At 41.2% G+C, this 17,323-nt stretch overlaps 1 protein-coding gene across 1 annotated transcript in view; it reads left to right on the top strand.

Annotated features, from left to right (window-relative positions):
- Positions 1-2,032: 2,032 nt before the first annotated feature.
- LOC122797876 (zinc finger protein 260-like) overlaps positions 2,033-17,323 on the top strand; it is a 183,765-nt gene continuing 168,474 nt past the window's right edge. The window contains exons 1-2 of the mRNA XM_044066397.1: positions 2,033-2,200; positions 11,448-11,574. Coding sequence (XP_043922332.1) covers positions 2,189-2,200; positions 11,448-11,574 — 139 coding nt within the window. The 5' untranslated portion in view covers positions 2,033-2,188. The remainder of the gene's footprint in view (positions 2,201-11,447; positions 11,575-17,323) is intronic.

The following is a 17,323-nucleotide window of genomic DNA, read 5'->3' as shown; positions in this document are numbered from 1 at the left end:
CTGCTTAAGTGACTTGCTAAGAGTCACATGGTAGGCCAATGGATGCTGTGAAAATCAAACCCAGCATGGCTGCCTAATAGAACATTGTCTTAAACCTCTGTGCCAAACTGTCAGACAAAAAAAAAAAAAAAAAAAATATATATATATATATATATATATATATATATATATATATATATATATATATATATATATATATCCCTCAAGAGAATTGAACCCAGAACTCCCACACTTCCGTGTTTCATATCACTACGTTAGGAAAGGGTGCCAGTACATTAAAGTGCTTAGAGTTAAGGAGCACCAGATCTTGCATCGATTTTTTTTTTTTTTGCTGCTCCTCAACTTAGATATGCTCCTCAATTTGTAGTTAAGGGTCACCAGATTGAAGAACAGCACTGGCTGGTAGATGAGCCAGTTACAGCTCTGGAACAAAGTGTATTATAGACCGGACAGTATCAGTAGCACATGATTTATAACTCTGTCAGTGTCTCTAAAGGAGTTACACTTATGGACTGTAAATTCAATAGACCTAACTTTATCTGCTGAATCCTTTATTCCAGACTATGCCTTTAGTCCAGACTTTTTTTCAGCAGTATTTTCCAGTATTTCTAGATATGACCTCTGATTTTATGCAAGGTCTAAGCACAACTGAAGTTTTTACTGGCATTTTCACTTTGAGTTTTGATGTGTGTAATATATTACCATCCCAAGTAACTTCAAACAGCTCCATCTCACAATTTAAAAAGGTGCTTAGGTCACACTTAACAGACACCTGGTTATGCTCTTGCAACTCTCCAAGATAGGCCTCCCATAGTCTCCTTGCAAATTACTGTCCTTGAAGATAGCCTTCAGTCTCATTTAGTTGTATTCTACTCATTATGAATTATAATGTGAATACTTCTAGCTAAAGAATTGTATTTTCCACTATAATGTATCCATTACTTGCTATCAATCCGGTAATGCCTAAATGTTTGTTTGTTAACTTCTGTCATGTCTGTAACTGATACTTCTATATCTTTTTTACATGTTTGTTAACTCTAATTTGCTGTAACTGGAGCTTTTCTCCCTGGGCCTCTGCTGAAAAAGGACCTGTGTCCAGTTGGTAAAACAAATGTAAAATAAAATAAAATAAAATAAAATTACATTTTCTGTCTGATGCTGTAAAAATCTTTACAATTTAAATGGAAAAAAAAATCAGTAATATGCTCACTGAATTTTAAGGCAATGGATATCCGATAGTGTTATCTGTGCCTTAGTCCTCACAAATATTGGGAACTAAAACACAGAATGGAAAGCAGCTACTGTCCTGGTTGGATGCCGTAATGTTTGGATGCCACTCAGCATGCAGGAAAACACCCCAACCCTTTCAAACTGTTTTTTAGTAAATAACATTACAAGCAGTCAGTGGTGATTCTATTTGTCCTGAGGGAAGCCCTTTTCTAACTAGGGCACATACCAAAAACTGATAAGCAGAGACTAAACTAAAAGCTGTCTGTTACTTTTTTGTCACCATGTCCTTCATGGAGGAGTATCTGTTGCACATCTTATGACAAGCAGAACTGAAACTTTATTTCTTTCTGTCTCTTCTGTTTTTGTCATTACTTGTGTGCAAAGTGAGCATGACTACTGTATTTTACCAGATGGATTTAATTTAGAAGAACATCTGTAGAACTGGTTAAATAACCATGAAATGATGAAATACATAAAGCTAATGCATAAAGAGTATGCTACAGAAGGAACATTGTGATGTATGCGGTGTACTTTTGAGTTTCTCTGATTGCAGTAGAAAAAAATGTTCTGTAAAACGTAATCCCTCCCCCCACAATGTGTGTGTGTGTGTGAATGACAGACATCAAAGAAAGCTGGATGGTGTAGTCTAGCTCATTAAATATTTAAATAAGCCCTTCCTCCTGCACACACTCCCACTCTGTATCAGCTTTGTTTCATGAATATTAAAATGTTTCCCTGAAAGGTACAGGGGAACACATTTCAGTGAAGGACAGGAAGTAAAAGCTAGCTTACAAACAAAAGGTGTTGTAAAAGGTCTGCATGGTTTTAGAAAAAGACTTTGGGAAAATTTGTACTATTGTAGTGAAATATTGCAGCTCTGGATCCCACCACTTACAAGAAACTGTTGTTTGGGTCATTGAATGTTGTGGTTTGTAGTGCTTGAGGCTGAAACAGGAGCATGAAGCTGGAGGTAAGAATGTGGCTAATGAGAATATTTTAATACAATGGGTAGATCGCATGTGTTTTTTTCAGCCCACAGTGAAAGATAATAGGTATTTGTGCAGTTGAATATGCACTCTGCCTTTTTTGAAGACTTTAGGTAAGATATTCTGGAATACAGGGAGAGTAAGGCTCCTTAATCCTGATCTCTGCAAACTGTGTTCCTGGAGACAGAGAATAAATCATTATGATTTAAGAAGGAAAAAATGCAGTTTGCTGTGAGCTGTTGTGGAAGCTGTTTTCCCCTAGAAGAGATGTTTACTTGCTGTAATGCAGCAGTACTACATCTTGCAATAACCCTTCAAAAGCTACTTGTTGAATAGGTATCAGTCAGTAAAATGGCATGCCTCCCTTATAAAATAAATAAATAACAGCTACTAAAGTGAGTTGTGGCACCTTGTAGTTAGCACAAAGTGCTAAACCTCTGACCTCTTAATTGGTTTCTTCCTGTGCTAAGGGTATATTCCCCCTTTAATTGCCTACTGTGTAACTTTAAGCAAATCACTTTAACTAAACAGTCCTTAGGAGTTACTGGGGACTTCTTAATGGTCTCCTGGACTGCATGCCTAATAACTGCCAATGAAATGAATCTGTAGTTATATAGTCTTTTTTAATCTGTTGAAATATTTATTTATAAAAATAAGTTTATTTCTTGTGTAGCTCTATGATAAAAGTCTGCAGTAGACACAGTATGCATTGTAGTGATTTCCTAAAGACACATACTGAAGACTACTTCCATGTTAGAATCTGTATTTTCTTAGAGAGCCCTTACAGCTATATAGTGCATATTCCATTTTATACAAAAATAAGAACTGTGAGTCTGAACTGTAGGTAAGCTTCTTGTAGTTTTCTCCCTTTTTTAAACTTTGATTGGCAATATTTCAGCTTTTCCAATTCAGCATTTGTTTTGTTTGTATAAAAGGTGAAGTAGTCCTGTATAGCTGCCAGTAGGTGTTATGAACTTCATGATTCAAACAAGGATAAAGGAAAAGTCAGCAATAATTTGGGGTCTTGTAACAATCTGGAGTAGAAAATAATTAATACATGTAAGCAAAAACTCACCAGTATTAAAATGGCGAAATGCAGAATGTAGAGTCTGAACAAAGGGTCTGCCATCCAGTTCAGACAGCTTATCTTGATTGAGTTGTTAGACTGTGAAACAAACAACATGTATATGGGAATGCAAAATGCTGAGAACATAGGAAGTTGTAGATTTAAGAAGCTTACTTTGGTTCACTTGTGTTACTCTGAGATCCTGAAGATTCCTTGATAGTCACACTGTCACAATAGCTAGAAAGTGCTAGGTTGAGGTCTGTTGCATACAACCAAGGGGAAACATTGAGTGGTGCATTGACATTAAACTAATAATGGTTATTTTTGCCAGTACATCAGAAGTACATGGTTCTCCCTTTGGTGTAGTGGAGGTCTGAGGAAGCTATTGGCTTGTCCATTAAGACATATTTTGCTACCTCCTGTAGGATTTTAGCACAAGACTGCAGCATAGCTTTCATGATGCTGTTAAATAAGGAAGCGCCTCAGTGGTAAACCATGCTATTTCATGTCCCTTTTGGTGCTGTTATGTAAGGCAAGGCCACACGAGTGAACTCTGGCATTACCTCTCCCACATGAGACTGATACATAAGGAGGGCTGAACCATGTAGGTAGTTGTACAATTATAGTACTGTTATATAACAGAGTTTCTCAGGGCTAAACTGTGCAGTTCCCTATTTCCCATGTTACTGTTTCATGAAGGAGGGGGCCAGGGTGGTCCTTGCATTTATCTGTCTCACATGCTGTTATTACATAAGGGAGAGCCCCAGGAATGAAACTTGTAATTACTTGTCTTACACAGCGCTGTTATATTAAGGAGGACCACAGAGGTGAACCATGCAGTTACTTTCTCCATATGGTGCTGTCAACTAAGGGAATACAGCAGCAGCTGAATTACAAAGTTTCTTGTCCTATATAACGCTGTTGTAAAAAGGCAGAATCCCAGAAGTTAATCTGTCCTATGTAATGCTGTTATGAAAGGTAGAGTCCCAGAAGTTAAACCAGGAATTATCTATCCCACAAAGTGCTATTACAGAAGTCAGGACCCTAGACATCCTATCCTTCTTGGTGTTGTCATATAAGAGAGGCTCCAGAGGTGAATTATGCAGTTACTTTCCTGGATGGTGCTGTGACAATAGGGAGGATTCCACAGGATGATGGTTGTGGCTGGCCATGTGGCCTAATGGATAAGGCGCCTAACTTCGGATCAGAAGATTGTAGGTTCAAGTCCTACCATGGTTGTACTGCCAGTGAAACCTCATTACCACAATCAACAGAACATGCTGGAGGGACAGGTTCATAACCCAGAAACTGCCCATGCTCTGGAATAGACTTCCCATACATGTCAAGCAGAGCATCTCACTGGCCCTCTTCAATCGCAATCTTGATGAGTGGATGGGAAATAGAAAGTTCACCCTGGGGATCACTGCAGTGGCTGTACTTGATAGCAGCACTGGGAACTAATGTTGGGTGGCACGATGCCAGGACACTTCTATGGGCTAGGCTTGTAAAGGCTCCAGGGCCATTAGCCTAGTACACACCTATGAACCTATGGTTGCCTGTCCCTCATGGTGCTTGCTCTAACATAAGAGATAGCCCCAGGACAGAACCAAGCTGTTACTCTGTCTTACATGGTGGAGGACTCTTGGGTGAACAACTGAGTTACTTGTCCTGCACAGTTATGTTACATGAGTGAGGACCTCAAGTGTGAACCATGTAATTATCTGTAGTACATTGTGCTGTTATTGAAGTAAAGGCCGAGGGGTAAACTTTAAATTAATTTAGCTGACCCACATGATGCTGCTTCTTACAGGACGGTACAAAGATGAACCACGCATTTGCCTCTCCATGAGCCTCCTACTAATTTTGAGGAAGTTTAGAATGGTTTCTTGAAAAACAGGATAAATTGTTAAGCATTAAACCACACTGTGACAAAATGGGAATCACTTCTTTCATCGATTCCTGCCTATCATTGACAAAAACCTACTCGTAGAGTGAGATTGAAGAAGAGTTGGGTGAGTTTCTCCTTATGCCCATGTGTGCAGTCTTGAAGTTCGTATCCCTATAGATGCTGAGGTGTGGTGGTACAGGAAGGATGCCCCTCCCAACAAATGTTTCTTTTATAATTTTTTTGTTATTTTTGATGATGTCTGACTAAGCAGGCTTTATGTAACCTGCTTTATGGAATGTTTATTTCCTGATTAACCATCGATTCTTTGTACTGATATTCATTTTCAGAAGACTGTCAGTACCAGGATGCCAGGAGCAGAGCTACACGGTTGGGTGATCCCAACAAGCTTGATATGTTACAGTCACTGCAGCATGGAAGTGTTGTTCTTTGGAGTTTAGTACTGCCCTTGATTCAGTACTGTATGGGGTAGAAAGTGAAGCGTAATTAAGTGTTGCTAACATGGTAGTTGATAGTGTGGTGTGATGCGTGAGACTGTAGGAGTACTATATGCTGGTAGTGGGGCTGATACAACGGAGTATGTGCCACAATGCACTGTCCTGTAAGTCTGTTAGCGCAAATGATTAAAGATATAAGCTGCTCCCTGTAGTCCAAGGTTTGATTCCTTCAACCTTTATTTGCATGCTAAGTAACTCAGAGTAAGTCACTTAACTAGACATTGCTCTGGAGTAATTCAGAAACTGGAATAGGCTGCTCAGTGGTCTCCTTGACCACATGCTTAGTAACTGCCTGTAGTACGTAATCCCAGGAGGGACACTGCATGGAGGACTGTAGCTGAGGATCATTAGAAATAGGTAGCAGTCAGGGCAAATGGAGCACAAAGGAGGTTCAAAATAAACAAAATGCTGGGACGCATTTCATGTAATTTCATGTCAAGCAGAAAGGTTATTCTGCTGCTGTACAGGTCACTGTTTTTAACTTAAAGCAGTTTGCACAGTTTTGGAGAGCATCCGTAAAGCTGGCTGTCCAGTAGTGGAGGTGGTCAAGTGAAAAGGTACTGCGATGGTGCTAGGAAGCGAGGAAAAACAAACCTAATGCTAGCGGTCAGGTACTGGAAATGCTCGTGAACAAGTGTCCAGAACCCTCTGAAGAACTGCCCTCGTCATCTTGTTTCATTCAAAGATTCATAGATTGTTACTAGGTTATTGACCTTGGGGGGGCTTTCTAAGACTAGCCAGGTTTTCCTGAAAGAATAACGTACTGTACCCAAATGGGACATTGAGGATCAGGCAGTAAGCTATAAGCTACCTCTGTATATAAGGGACATGGGTGTCAGGCCTGGTGTAAATTTTCTATTCCCTTTCACTGGTCTAGGTTGTGCTTAAACTGGATAATAGACTAACTCAGATTCACATGGATGAGGAACCTGTTCCATAGGAGGGGCAGTCTCTAGGACACATATCTGTCTTTCCAGCATGTTCTGTTTAAGTCACAGACAAAATTCAGACCTTGTGTTTCTAGTACTCTTTGACTTATGAATATATAGGAGATTCATAAGTGTGGGGTTTGCGGATGCCTCATAAGCCAGGCATAGACCACCCCTCAGCAATCTATAGCAGACTGAATAGAGGGAAAGGGCTTTAAGGTGCTCTGCATAAGGCAGGTTTGTTATACCTTGTATTCTTTTTTGTAAGGAACCTCTGAGGTCACTCTAGTTGCTGCATATGCCTGGTCAGGTATATACCAAAGGTAGCATTGTACTATTATGACTGGCCTGATGGGGGAGTACAGTGGGATAATGACCTCTTTGGACCTAGATGCCGTGGCTTTATTTATAAGTTGCACAACATAAAAGGATTTCCTCACCACTGTGACCTTGTGGTTAAAATTAAAGCTACTGTCTATGTGCATACCCAGATCCCTGACCACTGGGTTGACTCTTAGGGGTGCATTATCAACATGGTAATTAGCCAGGATAGTTGACTTCCCAAAGGGTACTAAGATCATGGCTTTGGTACCATTTGTTAGTCAGAGATAGACCTTCTTGAAGAATGCTAGTGTCGATTATAACCCCCAGCTTGCAATCATCTACAAACTTAGTCAGCCATAAATCTTAAGCATTTGTTTCAGTTTTAGAGAAATAGATGTCAAAAAGGAGTGGGCCCAGTACCGAGCCCTGGGAGACTCCGCTAGTGACTGGCCTCTTGGTGTAGGTGGCCTCACCTATTTTGACTTCCTGGGTCCTATCAGTGAGACAGTTGGCTATCCAGCAGGTGATAAAAGGATTTATACCTAAATTAGTGAGAGTGTCTATAGTACTTGAGTGGGTATTGTATCTAAAGCCTTGGCCAGGTCGAGGTAAGCTGTGTGCACAGTCTTGCCTTCATCCAGTGCTTTGGTGACCATCTCAAAAAAAGTCCACCAGATTTAATAGGCATGACCTTCCTTTAACAAAGCCGAACTGTGATGGGTTTGGCGTTTGCATGTTACCTATGTCCTCATTTATCATGGTCATGATGATTCTTTTACCAGCTTCATATGCAAGGCCACGTAGACTTTGTGGGCCTGTAGTTAAAAGGATCAGTAGATGGACCTCCTTTGTGTAGGGGAATGACTGTAACCATCTTCCATTCCTTGAGCACCAAACCTGACTGGCTCCAGTTGAAAAGTGATTCAAGTGGACCAGAGAGGTCATGTTTCATGCTATTTATTTAACATCTTGGGATCTTATTGGGGCTCGTCGATGCAGTTTTCTTGGCCTTGGAAAGTACATTGATGACCTGTTCCTTAGTAATGGTTGGGAGGATTGTGGTATGTGGTATTTCCTTTGGACTGTTGGTGGGGTAGGGGAAGTAATTTGAGGTGAACCTGTCAGCTGTCAGTAAGTAGTTTCACGCAGCTCTGTCATTCAGAAGCATAGACATATGCAGCCATACCTCAAGGTGTTTTTCTTTGCAGCATATGGTTGAACTCAGGATATGTTATAGTGTAACAAATGGTATATTACATGGTAACATATGCTTGACAAAAGCTTGTCCTTGAGTGATATTAGTAAAAACGTCAATCAACCATATGTGATATTCAACTTATTGGGCATTTAGGAGTGAGGTCTTATGCATACATAGGGAAATGCACGGTACATGGAGATGTTGACATAATATCTGGAAACAGTGCAAAGTACAGGTGAAGTATGAGGACAGATAGAGTAAAGTAAAAAGAGACCCCGTATATCATTTAATAAGAGCCCCTTTTCTCTATGTTAAGTTCTAGGAATGAGGGTAAAAGGCAAGAATTATGTAAGAGCTAAAATTTGTAAAAGTAGTGCTAAGAAGAGTATCTGGATGATAGAAGGGGCACAGAGGGTGACACGTAGGTGAGAGTGACAAAGCAGGGAATTCACCAGTATGTCTTAACCAGCAGTAGGTGAGAGAGGAAAAGGAAAACATTTAGCCAGGATCTCCGAAGCAACTACATTTGTTTTCTTCAAGCTAGTGATTTCTATCAGTACTTAATCACGTACCCGTATGGTCTGTTTCAGCAGGATTATACACTCTTAGAATTTTACAAATACGTTTATATTTTTGTAGTGTTTATGATTTTATGATCCTATGAGTCTTTGTTTTTATGATTGAGTAATATTGTTTGATTTATTATGGTCTTCAACAATGGGTAAAACACTTTTCTGACACTGTTTTTATAGCTTTTAACAATTTTAATGTTTGTCAGTATTTTGAAAGGTTAAAAAGTATGGGTACTTTAAAATACGAAGCAGTCCAAACTAATTGTTTAATTGTGTAATTGATTTTGAACATGAGTATAAAATGGAGTCTTCTGTGTTGTTGAGTTGTGTGGTGAAGTTGGGGTATATGCCTCGATGAAAGTGCTTACAATAAATACGTTTGTGTGAAGTAAAAGCAGCCAGCTTGCTTTTTTGTTTTTACTTCATACTATACCAGGAGTGACGTTGTTTTACACACACACACACACACACACACACACACACACACACACACACACACACACACACACACACACACATTGTGTGTTACTGTTTAACCATGCTGTAGATTTGATTAAAGAACAGCTAATTCTTATTTTTTAAGCAAATTCATTTTGTGTACATAGTCTTTGCACCCTAGATACTTTTATGGTGAAAGATTTCATGACAGATAGCAACTCAGTGCCTTAATCCTTCATTCTAAGATGCAAGGTCAACATATGGAGCTGGGACAAGTCCTGTAGAGCATATTTAGTCACTACATGTGGCCTTAGAGGAAGGTGAGTATGGTTTCTGATTACACTAAGATGAGATTGGTGACCACTGATAGAAAGGTGGAGAGAACTGGGCAGCTTATCATGGCCTAACTCACAGCAGTTGCAGTTAATCCAAAATTGCCCATTTCTACGTTGTTGGTGCATCTGTGATGTTCTTATATTTAAATAGGGAATGGGTTGGGCTAAACACTCATGGGAGGGAGAATGCAAAAATTCTTGCTTTTTGATGAGTTGGACTGCAGTGATATACTTAATGGGGGTATATCTAAGGAAATTCAGATTTAATTGGGTGGCTCCAAGCTTTCTGATCTTAAAATCACTGATAATTGAATCCAGCAAGATGCTGAGAAACTTATGTAATGGGATGTACTCATAAAACTTTGTGGTCATTCTCTGTTCGTAAGATCAGATATTGAATACTGGACATATAAACATGGTAGGTAATGCTGGCACAGTATGCAACGATGAACTACCAAAAAGGTGAAAGGGGCTGAATTTTACAGAACAATTATATTAGCTTGGTATGTACACACTGGAAAGGAATAAAAGAAATGTGGGCATAGATTATGGGCATGCAGTATTGTTGGGGGCAAGAGAGTGGTTTGGAGTTCAGAACAAATGGAAAGAGAGGGTTGAATAAGATACGCCTGGTAGCTAAAGGGACAAGATTTAGGGCATGTTTAAGGAAGTATTTAATAATGGTCACCAGCTGGATTCAAGGATGCCCGAGGCAGGAGGAAGAGGAGAATGTGAATGTTAGAGGTGGGGAACCTCCCCAGGAAGAGGGGGAATGCAAAGGATAAAAGGTAAGGCCACATGTATAGGAGCGAGGGGTGGCAGTTGAATGAACTCAGTAAACTGTGGAGCTATTGCTAACATCTCCATCTGGTGTCTTGTTGTACCCTTCTGGAGCCTTCATTCACACAGCGGTTATGGAAAGCCGTGTTAATGTAGAAACCTGGAGTAATGACCAGCATCGACTAAACAGAAGTACGAGAAGTTAGGCTATTGTGGAATATTGAAGCACTGACTTGCACGGACTAAAGGGGAATTATAGAAACAGGTTACTGTAGAATCCTGGAGCAATGACACATTCAGGCTAAACTGGACTGTGGGTATGACATTATTGTACAGACCTGGGTCAGCAGCCCAGACCTGTTAAAGGAGAGGATTGGTGGTGTTTCTTTCAGAAACATACCTCTCAACTGTCTAGATCTTTGCATCTTATTTTTGGTCTGTTCCTCATAAAATTAGTCATTTTCTGGCAAATCACTGAGGAACAAAGTCAGTAAATTGTGACACACATTTGAGTTTCAGCCTTCATATCCTTTAGAAAATACATACTAACACAAATCCACTAATTCTTAACTTTCTAAGTTTAAAGAGTGATATTGAATATCTGTCCCTATTTTGGATCCTTTGTCCCCTCATTATTTTAGGCTTTGTCCTGATTTCTTGCTGTAAAAGGTTGAGAGGTGCATTCAAAAACTGGGGATACTGATGTACAGACCAACAGGCAGTGACAACTGTAGACCAATCTGGACCGTGGAAAATGGGGTGATTGTAGAAACCAGGGTCAGTGACTTGCACATAATAAACCAGAGCATGGAAGGTGCAGTTATTGGTGAATATGGGGCAGAGACTTGTACTTGTACATCCTGAACTAGGGTGTGGCTATCATAAAAGTGTGAAGAGTAATTTCAGTGTCCTCTCTGTAGCACTGACCATCACACTGATGGATGGCTGTGTGGTAGGAAAGAAGGGGACATCAAATGCTGATGACTCGCTAATCTTTTCTTAGGGGTAGCACAAGGGGACCCTGCTGCAATGTCCAGCAGTAGGATGAAAAGAGTAGTAGGTTTATTTTGGCTGGGCTGTAGCCATGTAATATAGGTATGAACTTATTAGCTTCTTGTTGAAGCCTTGTATCTGTCTGCACAGTGAAACGTAAAAGAGCAAGTAAACATATTCCATGTTTTTCTAGGTGCCTGAAAGCTTTGAAGATGTCGCTGTTAAGTTTTCAAGAGAGGAGTGGAAGATGCTGAGTAAACAGGAAGAAGAGCTACACAGGGAGGTGATGGTGCAGAACTATGAGAACATGGTCTCTGTAGGTAAGTGAAGTGTCATTCAAATCTGAGTACAGTAGCATCAGAACTACAGTGTTACATTTATAAAACAAAGCACATTGTTGAGAAGATCTGGCTGTAAATGTTTTGGCCCTTTTTTGGAAATTAAAATACCAATATCAGTGGGTAGCACACTTGTCTTTGGTGCTGGAAGATCAAAAGGCTGTTGGTTCTTTTCCCACCTCAGGTGATTAGATTTATTTTTCCATCACTACGCTGCAGTGTAGCATTAGGAGCCGCTGCAGTCCTGACTGTGCCATCCTTCAGATGAGATATTAAATGGAGGCCTCATCTGCCTGAATTGGAGGCAGCTTAGCTGAATGTAAAAGATCCTATGGCACTTAAATAAAAATAGGCCAGATTTCTTCTAGTCAATATAAATAATACTTTGTCTCCTCTGAAAAGAGGCCACTAGCCTACACAAATTAAACTGATGTACTAGTGATAAATTGAATAAGTAAGCAAACTTTGTTAGGTACTTTCTTGCACTTGCATTTTTCCATTTATTTACTAAACATTTGTTAGTTTGGCAAATCCAGTTTAGCAAATCTGCATGTTTTTCATGGCTCACCTTATTATATTTAGTCTGTTTAAATGACCTGCTCAGTAATGCAGAGTATGAGTGTGGTGGTTCTGGGAATCGAACTTGAAACTGTGTTATAAGTTATTGGATTAAAACAGTACAGTTGGTAGTTGTGTTGCTAGATTAGATTAACCAGGATGTAGGACATTTATTTGCAGTTCTGTTCTTTTTGCTATAAATGTAAAATATATTTTGTTAGTGTCTCTCAAAGTACCCATCAGTTTTAAACACACCAAAATACTCTCAGTAGACTCCTTGAAAGGAGCGTAACTCTTCCAAGTCCCCTTGGGTACAACGTGGAGCAGAGTGCTAACTAGGCAGAGTCATCATCCAGGCAGCCATGAAGATCATTTGGTCCCCTATCTGCACCTTCTTTAAGCTCCTTCAGGCAAAGGGGGCCTACTACCCAGTGGCCTGAGTGTCTGGCTTCACCCACCTAAAAGGCTTTTCTTTTGCTGTAGGAGCAACTCAATTGTGCACTGAGCAGTGTTGCCTTATTGATTAACTTACCCTACAGAAAATGTAGTGTCAGTGCTACCAGCACAGTCTTGTCAAATTAACCTATTCCCTTCACTAATAAAACTAACAGTAAGAGCCTGCTGTCATGGATGGGCAGTTTCCCATCATCTCTCTGGCTAGCCTGATAGACATGGGCATCCTGAGGCAATGTAGCAGTTGTCTCATGAATACTGATAACCACTTACTCCTGAAACAAAATACTTATGCGAGAGATGTAGTTACACTATGAAATTGTTGACAAGACTCTCACATAAGGACAAATCAAATGCCAAACAGGTTGTACACACACACACACACACACACACACACACACACACACACACACACACACACACACACACCTGGCTAAGGCTCTTGCCATCCCTATAGTGCCTTCTTTAGGCAAGATTCAAATGACAAATTCACCACTGTAACAGGTACAAGCAAGCAAAATCTGAGGGTAATGCTACTCAAGGCTAGAAGTCTAAACCTCAAAACGCACTCACTCGAGGCACTCCTTAAAATGGAGAACATCGACATCTGTACAGTGACAGACACCTGGTTCAAGGCTCCAGAGAGCACCCCTGCATTACCAGGCTATAATTCATACCACACCTTTCGGCCACCTAGCTTTGACCGAAGCACTAAAGGCGGAGGCGTGTCCATATTCATCAAGGATACTCACACCTCCAGGCTAGTTGCTCAGCATAATGCATCTGAGATTATCCAAGTGCAACTAACTCTGGGCAAGACCTCAATGCAAATTGTAGCTTGCTACAGATCCCCCACCATGCCCCAGGATTCCCACTTCTCATTTCTTGATACACTGGAAAATATTAGGGTACAACCTAACACCCTTAATAATGGGCGATTTCAAGTACCCGACCATTAACTGGGAAAACTACTCGTGTACCAACTCTTGTGCTCAACGTTTTCTGGAATTCATAAATTCCAATGCCTTGGATCAACTCATCTACACCCCCACCAGGGGCAGCAATATCCTAGACCTGGGCATTACCAACATGGGCAACCGGTGTTCCACACCAGAGGTCAATTCCTCGTTGGTCAGTTCCGACCACAAGCAAATCACCCTAGACATCCACATCCCAGCCCCACCACCCCTTAGGGAAACCACCGTAAAAGAATTCTCCAAAGCCAACTTCACGCTTCTTAAGACAGAAGTGGCAAACTTCACGACACCCATGCTGATGGACAGTAGAGCTATGACTACTGAATCCTATACAATTGCACTTTATAAGCACTTACATGAGTGCATGGATCGTGCAATCCCTAACAGAACCAAGATGCTATCCTCCAAAAAAGGGAAGCCAATCTGGTGGTCCCCTGCTATAAGCAAACTCTACAACAGAAGAAAGAAACTGTTGCAAAAAAGAGTAAAATCCCATGATTGGAGGAACTCCGTGGTCAGCCTCAGTAAGAAACTGAGATCCTTCATAAAATCCTCCAAAGCTAGTTACGAAAACAAAATCGCCACTGATTCTAAAGACAACCACAAAGTATTCTATAGCTATGTCAAGAATCTCAATGGCAACACTCAGATCTGCTCTGAGTTACAGCACAATGGCACTAAATATACAGAACCAACTGATATTGCCAACATCCTGGCATATAGGTTCAGTGCTAACTTCACCCTTTTCTCATCCCCTAAAGGGCCCATCTGTATACCGGACGAATGCAAAGTACCTGTAATCAAGGCTGCCCAGGTAAAAAACACACTCTCCAAAGCCAAGAACACAGCGTCCACGGGACCTGACAGCATCCCAGGCTGCGTTCTACATGAACTGCAGGACGAACTGGCACCCCACCTAAGTACCATGTTCAATCATAGCCTCACCTCAGGCTTTGTGCCCACTGAATGGCGCACAGCAACAGTTATCCCACTCCACAAAGGGGGAGCCACCACGGACCCCGGGAACTACCGCCTCATTAGCCTGAAGAGCTTGGTCTGCAAGGCTATGGAGCGTATCATCATGGAACTTATAAACAATGACATTGGTAATCTCCAAACTCTGGACCCTACCCAGTTTGGGTTTGTAAAAGGCAGATCATGTCTCCTAAACCTGATAGACTTCTTTGAAGCGATCACCAAAGCTGTAGATGAGGGTAAGGTGGTCGGTCACCAAAGCCATAGATGAGGGTAAGGTGGTACACACAGCCTATTTAGATCTTGCCAAGGCTTTCGACACCATCCCCCACTCTGGAATTATAGTCAAACTCACTAAACAAGGTATAAATCCCTATGTCACAAGATGGGTCGCCAACTGGCTCACTGACCGAACACCCACTGTGAAAGTAGCAGACTCTAAATCCAACTTCAGACCAGTGACAAGTGGAGTACCACAGGGTTCAGTCCTAGGTCCTCTCCTGTTTGGTATCTACTTCTGTGAAGTACAGGCTAACACAGAAGGTCTTTGGCTAACAAAGTTCACAGATGACTGCAAACTAAGAGCCATAATCAAATCTCCTAATGATGTGGACATCCTACAAAAGGGCCTCACTGAGACAGGTGCCTGGTGTCAAAGCCATGGCCTCAAGCTCAATGCCAAAAAGTGCATTGTCATCCCTTTTGGTAAAAACTCTGCACCCATGAACTACCACATAGGCGGTAGTCTACTTAACACTGAAAGTGTGATAAGAGACCTTGGGACACAGGTGGACAGTAGTCTCTCCTTTAATAATCACATCACCACAGTAGTCAGGAAATCCTTCTAAGTGGCACACCTCATCACAAAAGATTTCTCATCCAGGAAAAAAGAGGTCATTGTTCCCCTCTACTCATCACTCATTAGACCCATTATAGAGTTCAATGCCCCTTTTGGTATGTACCTCACAAGACATCTACAACAACTGGAAAGGCCACAGAAATACCTCACAAAGAGGATTACTGGCCTCAAACAAATGCCCTACGCAGACCGTCTCAAAAAACTCCAGCTTTACTCTGTCGCATATCGCCTACTCAGAGGTGATCTCTGCCTAACATACAAAGCTATGTCAAACCCAGAGCTGTTGGACATGCTCCACATAAAGAAATCCCAATCCCTCCGAGCTACACGCTCTAGGGACTTAATCCTTGTCACCATAATAAACGGAACATACTGGAGGGATAGATTCCTGTCTCAGAGACTTCCCATACTCTGGAACAAGCTACCTATCTATATCAAACAAAGCTCCTCATTAGCACTCTTCAAGAACAATCTTGATGATTGGATGGGAGATAGGAAATTCACCCCGGGGATCACTTCTGTGGCTCTGCTTGACAGGGGCACAGGAAAATAATTTTCTTGGGTGGCAAAAGCCAGGATACTGTTTGGCTAGGCTTATATAGGCCCTAGGGCCAATAGCCTAGTACCTACATATGAACCTATAAGGACGTGACACATAAACACATATGCAAAGGTACTCAGTAGTAACTTATCAAAAGATCAGAGCCCTCCCAAATGGAAACCACTTAGATACATAACAATGCAAAAACCAACCACAACCCATAATAATCCCCCCCCTCCACACACACACACACACCAGTGTCTCAATAAATAAGTCTATAAAGCATGACACCAAAGAATCTAATGTATTGGTCATAGATAACTCCATTGTGAGACACATGGATGTTCCCCTCACTAGGCTGGATAAGGAACGGGTTATGGTTAGCTGCCTATCAGGTGCCAGGATCCATTAAATCACTCAAGTCATTCAACCCCAAGTACCGGTATGATACTGCTGTAGTCCATGTAAGGGTAAATGACTTGAGACGTACCTCACTGGAATATATGAAGAGAGACATGACTGAGCTTTCAGATTATGTGTCACAGGCAGGTATGAGCCTAGCCTTAAGCAGTGTTCTATCTTCTCCAAGGATGATGCCACAATACAAACAAAAAATGATTGACTTTAACAATTGGGCCTAGCTTCTGGTGTCAGTCCAAGGGGAATCCAATATCTATATGGGAAGACATGGTTGACAAGCCACAGTGCTTTGCCAGAGATGGTATGCACCTGTCTGCTCTAGGCTTTTGGATACTGGCAAAAACATTAGCCACTTCTGTTATGCATTTTTTAGGCAGTGTCAAAATAACCAAGCTCCCAACATAACAAAATCCTCTCTAGATAAACTCACGGTACTGTTGCTTAATGGTAGGAGTCTAAACAAGAAACTGGACTCCCTGGAAGCACTGTACACTTTGGAAGGTGCTTATGTGTGTGCATTCACTGAGATATGGTTCAAACATGCGGTAAGCACCCCTGCCATACAGGGCTACTGTGCCTTCCATATGTATAGGCCACAAACTGAGCATGAAAGAACCAAAGGAGGAGGTGTATCCATCTTCATTATAGATAAGTACACCTCGAGACTGGTCAAACATTACGAGTCTCTTGAGCTACTCCATGTGCGATTAACCATAGGCAAAACCCCCTACCACATCATAGCTAGCTGTAGGTCCCCCCCCCATGAAACAGGAAAATTATGCAGTGTACCTGGACTTACTGTAGTCACTTATCATACAGCCCAACACCTTACTCATGGGTGATTTTAATTATCCTACAGTCAACTGGGAAACATACACAACCACAAACATGTTGGCCCAGAGGTTTTTGAACTTTGTCAATGCAAATGTTCTGGAACAGGTAGTCAGC

The sequence above is a fragment of the Protopterus annectens genome, chromosome 3.part1 (assembly GCF_019279795.1).
Source record: "Protopterus annectens isolate FY-2018-M chromosome 3.part1, PAN1.0, whole genome shotgun sequence".
NCBI classification, from domain to species: domain Eukaryota; kingdom Metazoa; phylum Chordata; order Ceratodontiformes; family Protopteridae; genus Protopterus; species Protopterus annectens.
The sequence above is the reverse complement of the archived record's forward strand: the minus strand, read 5'-3'. Positions and strand labels throughout refer to the sequence as shown.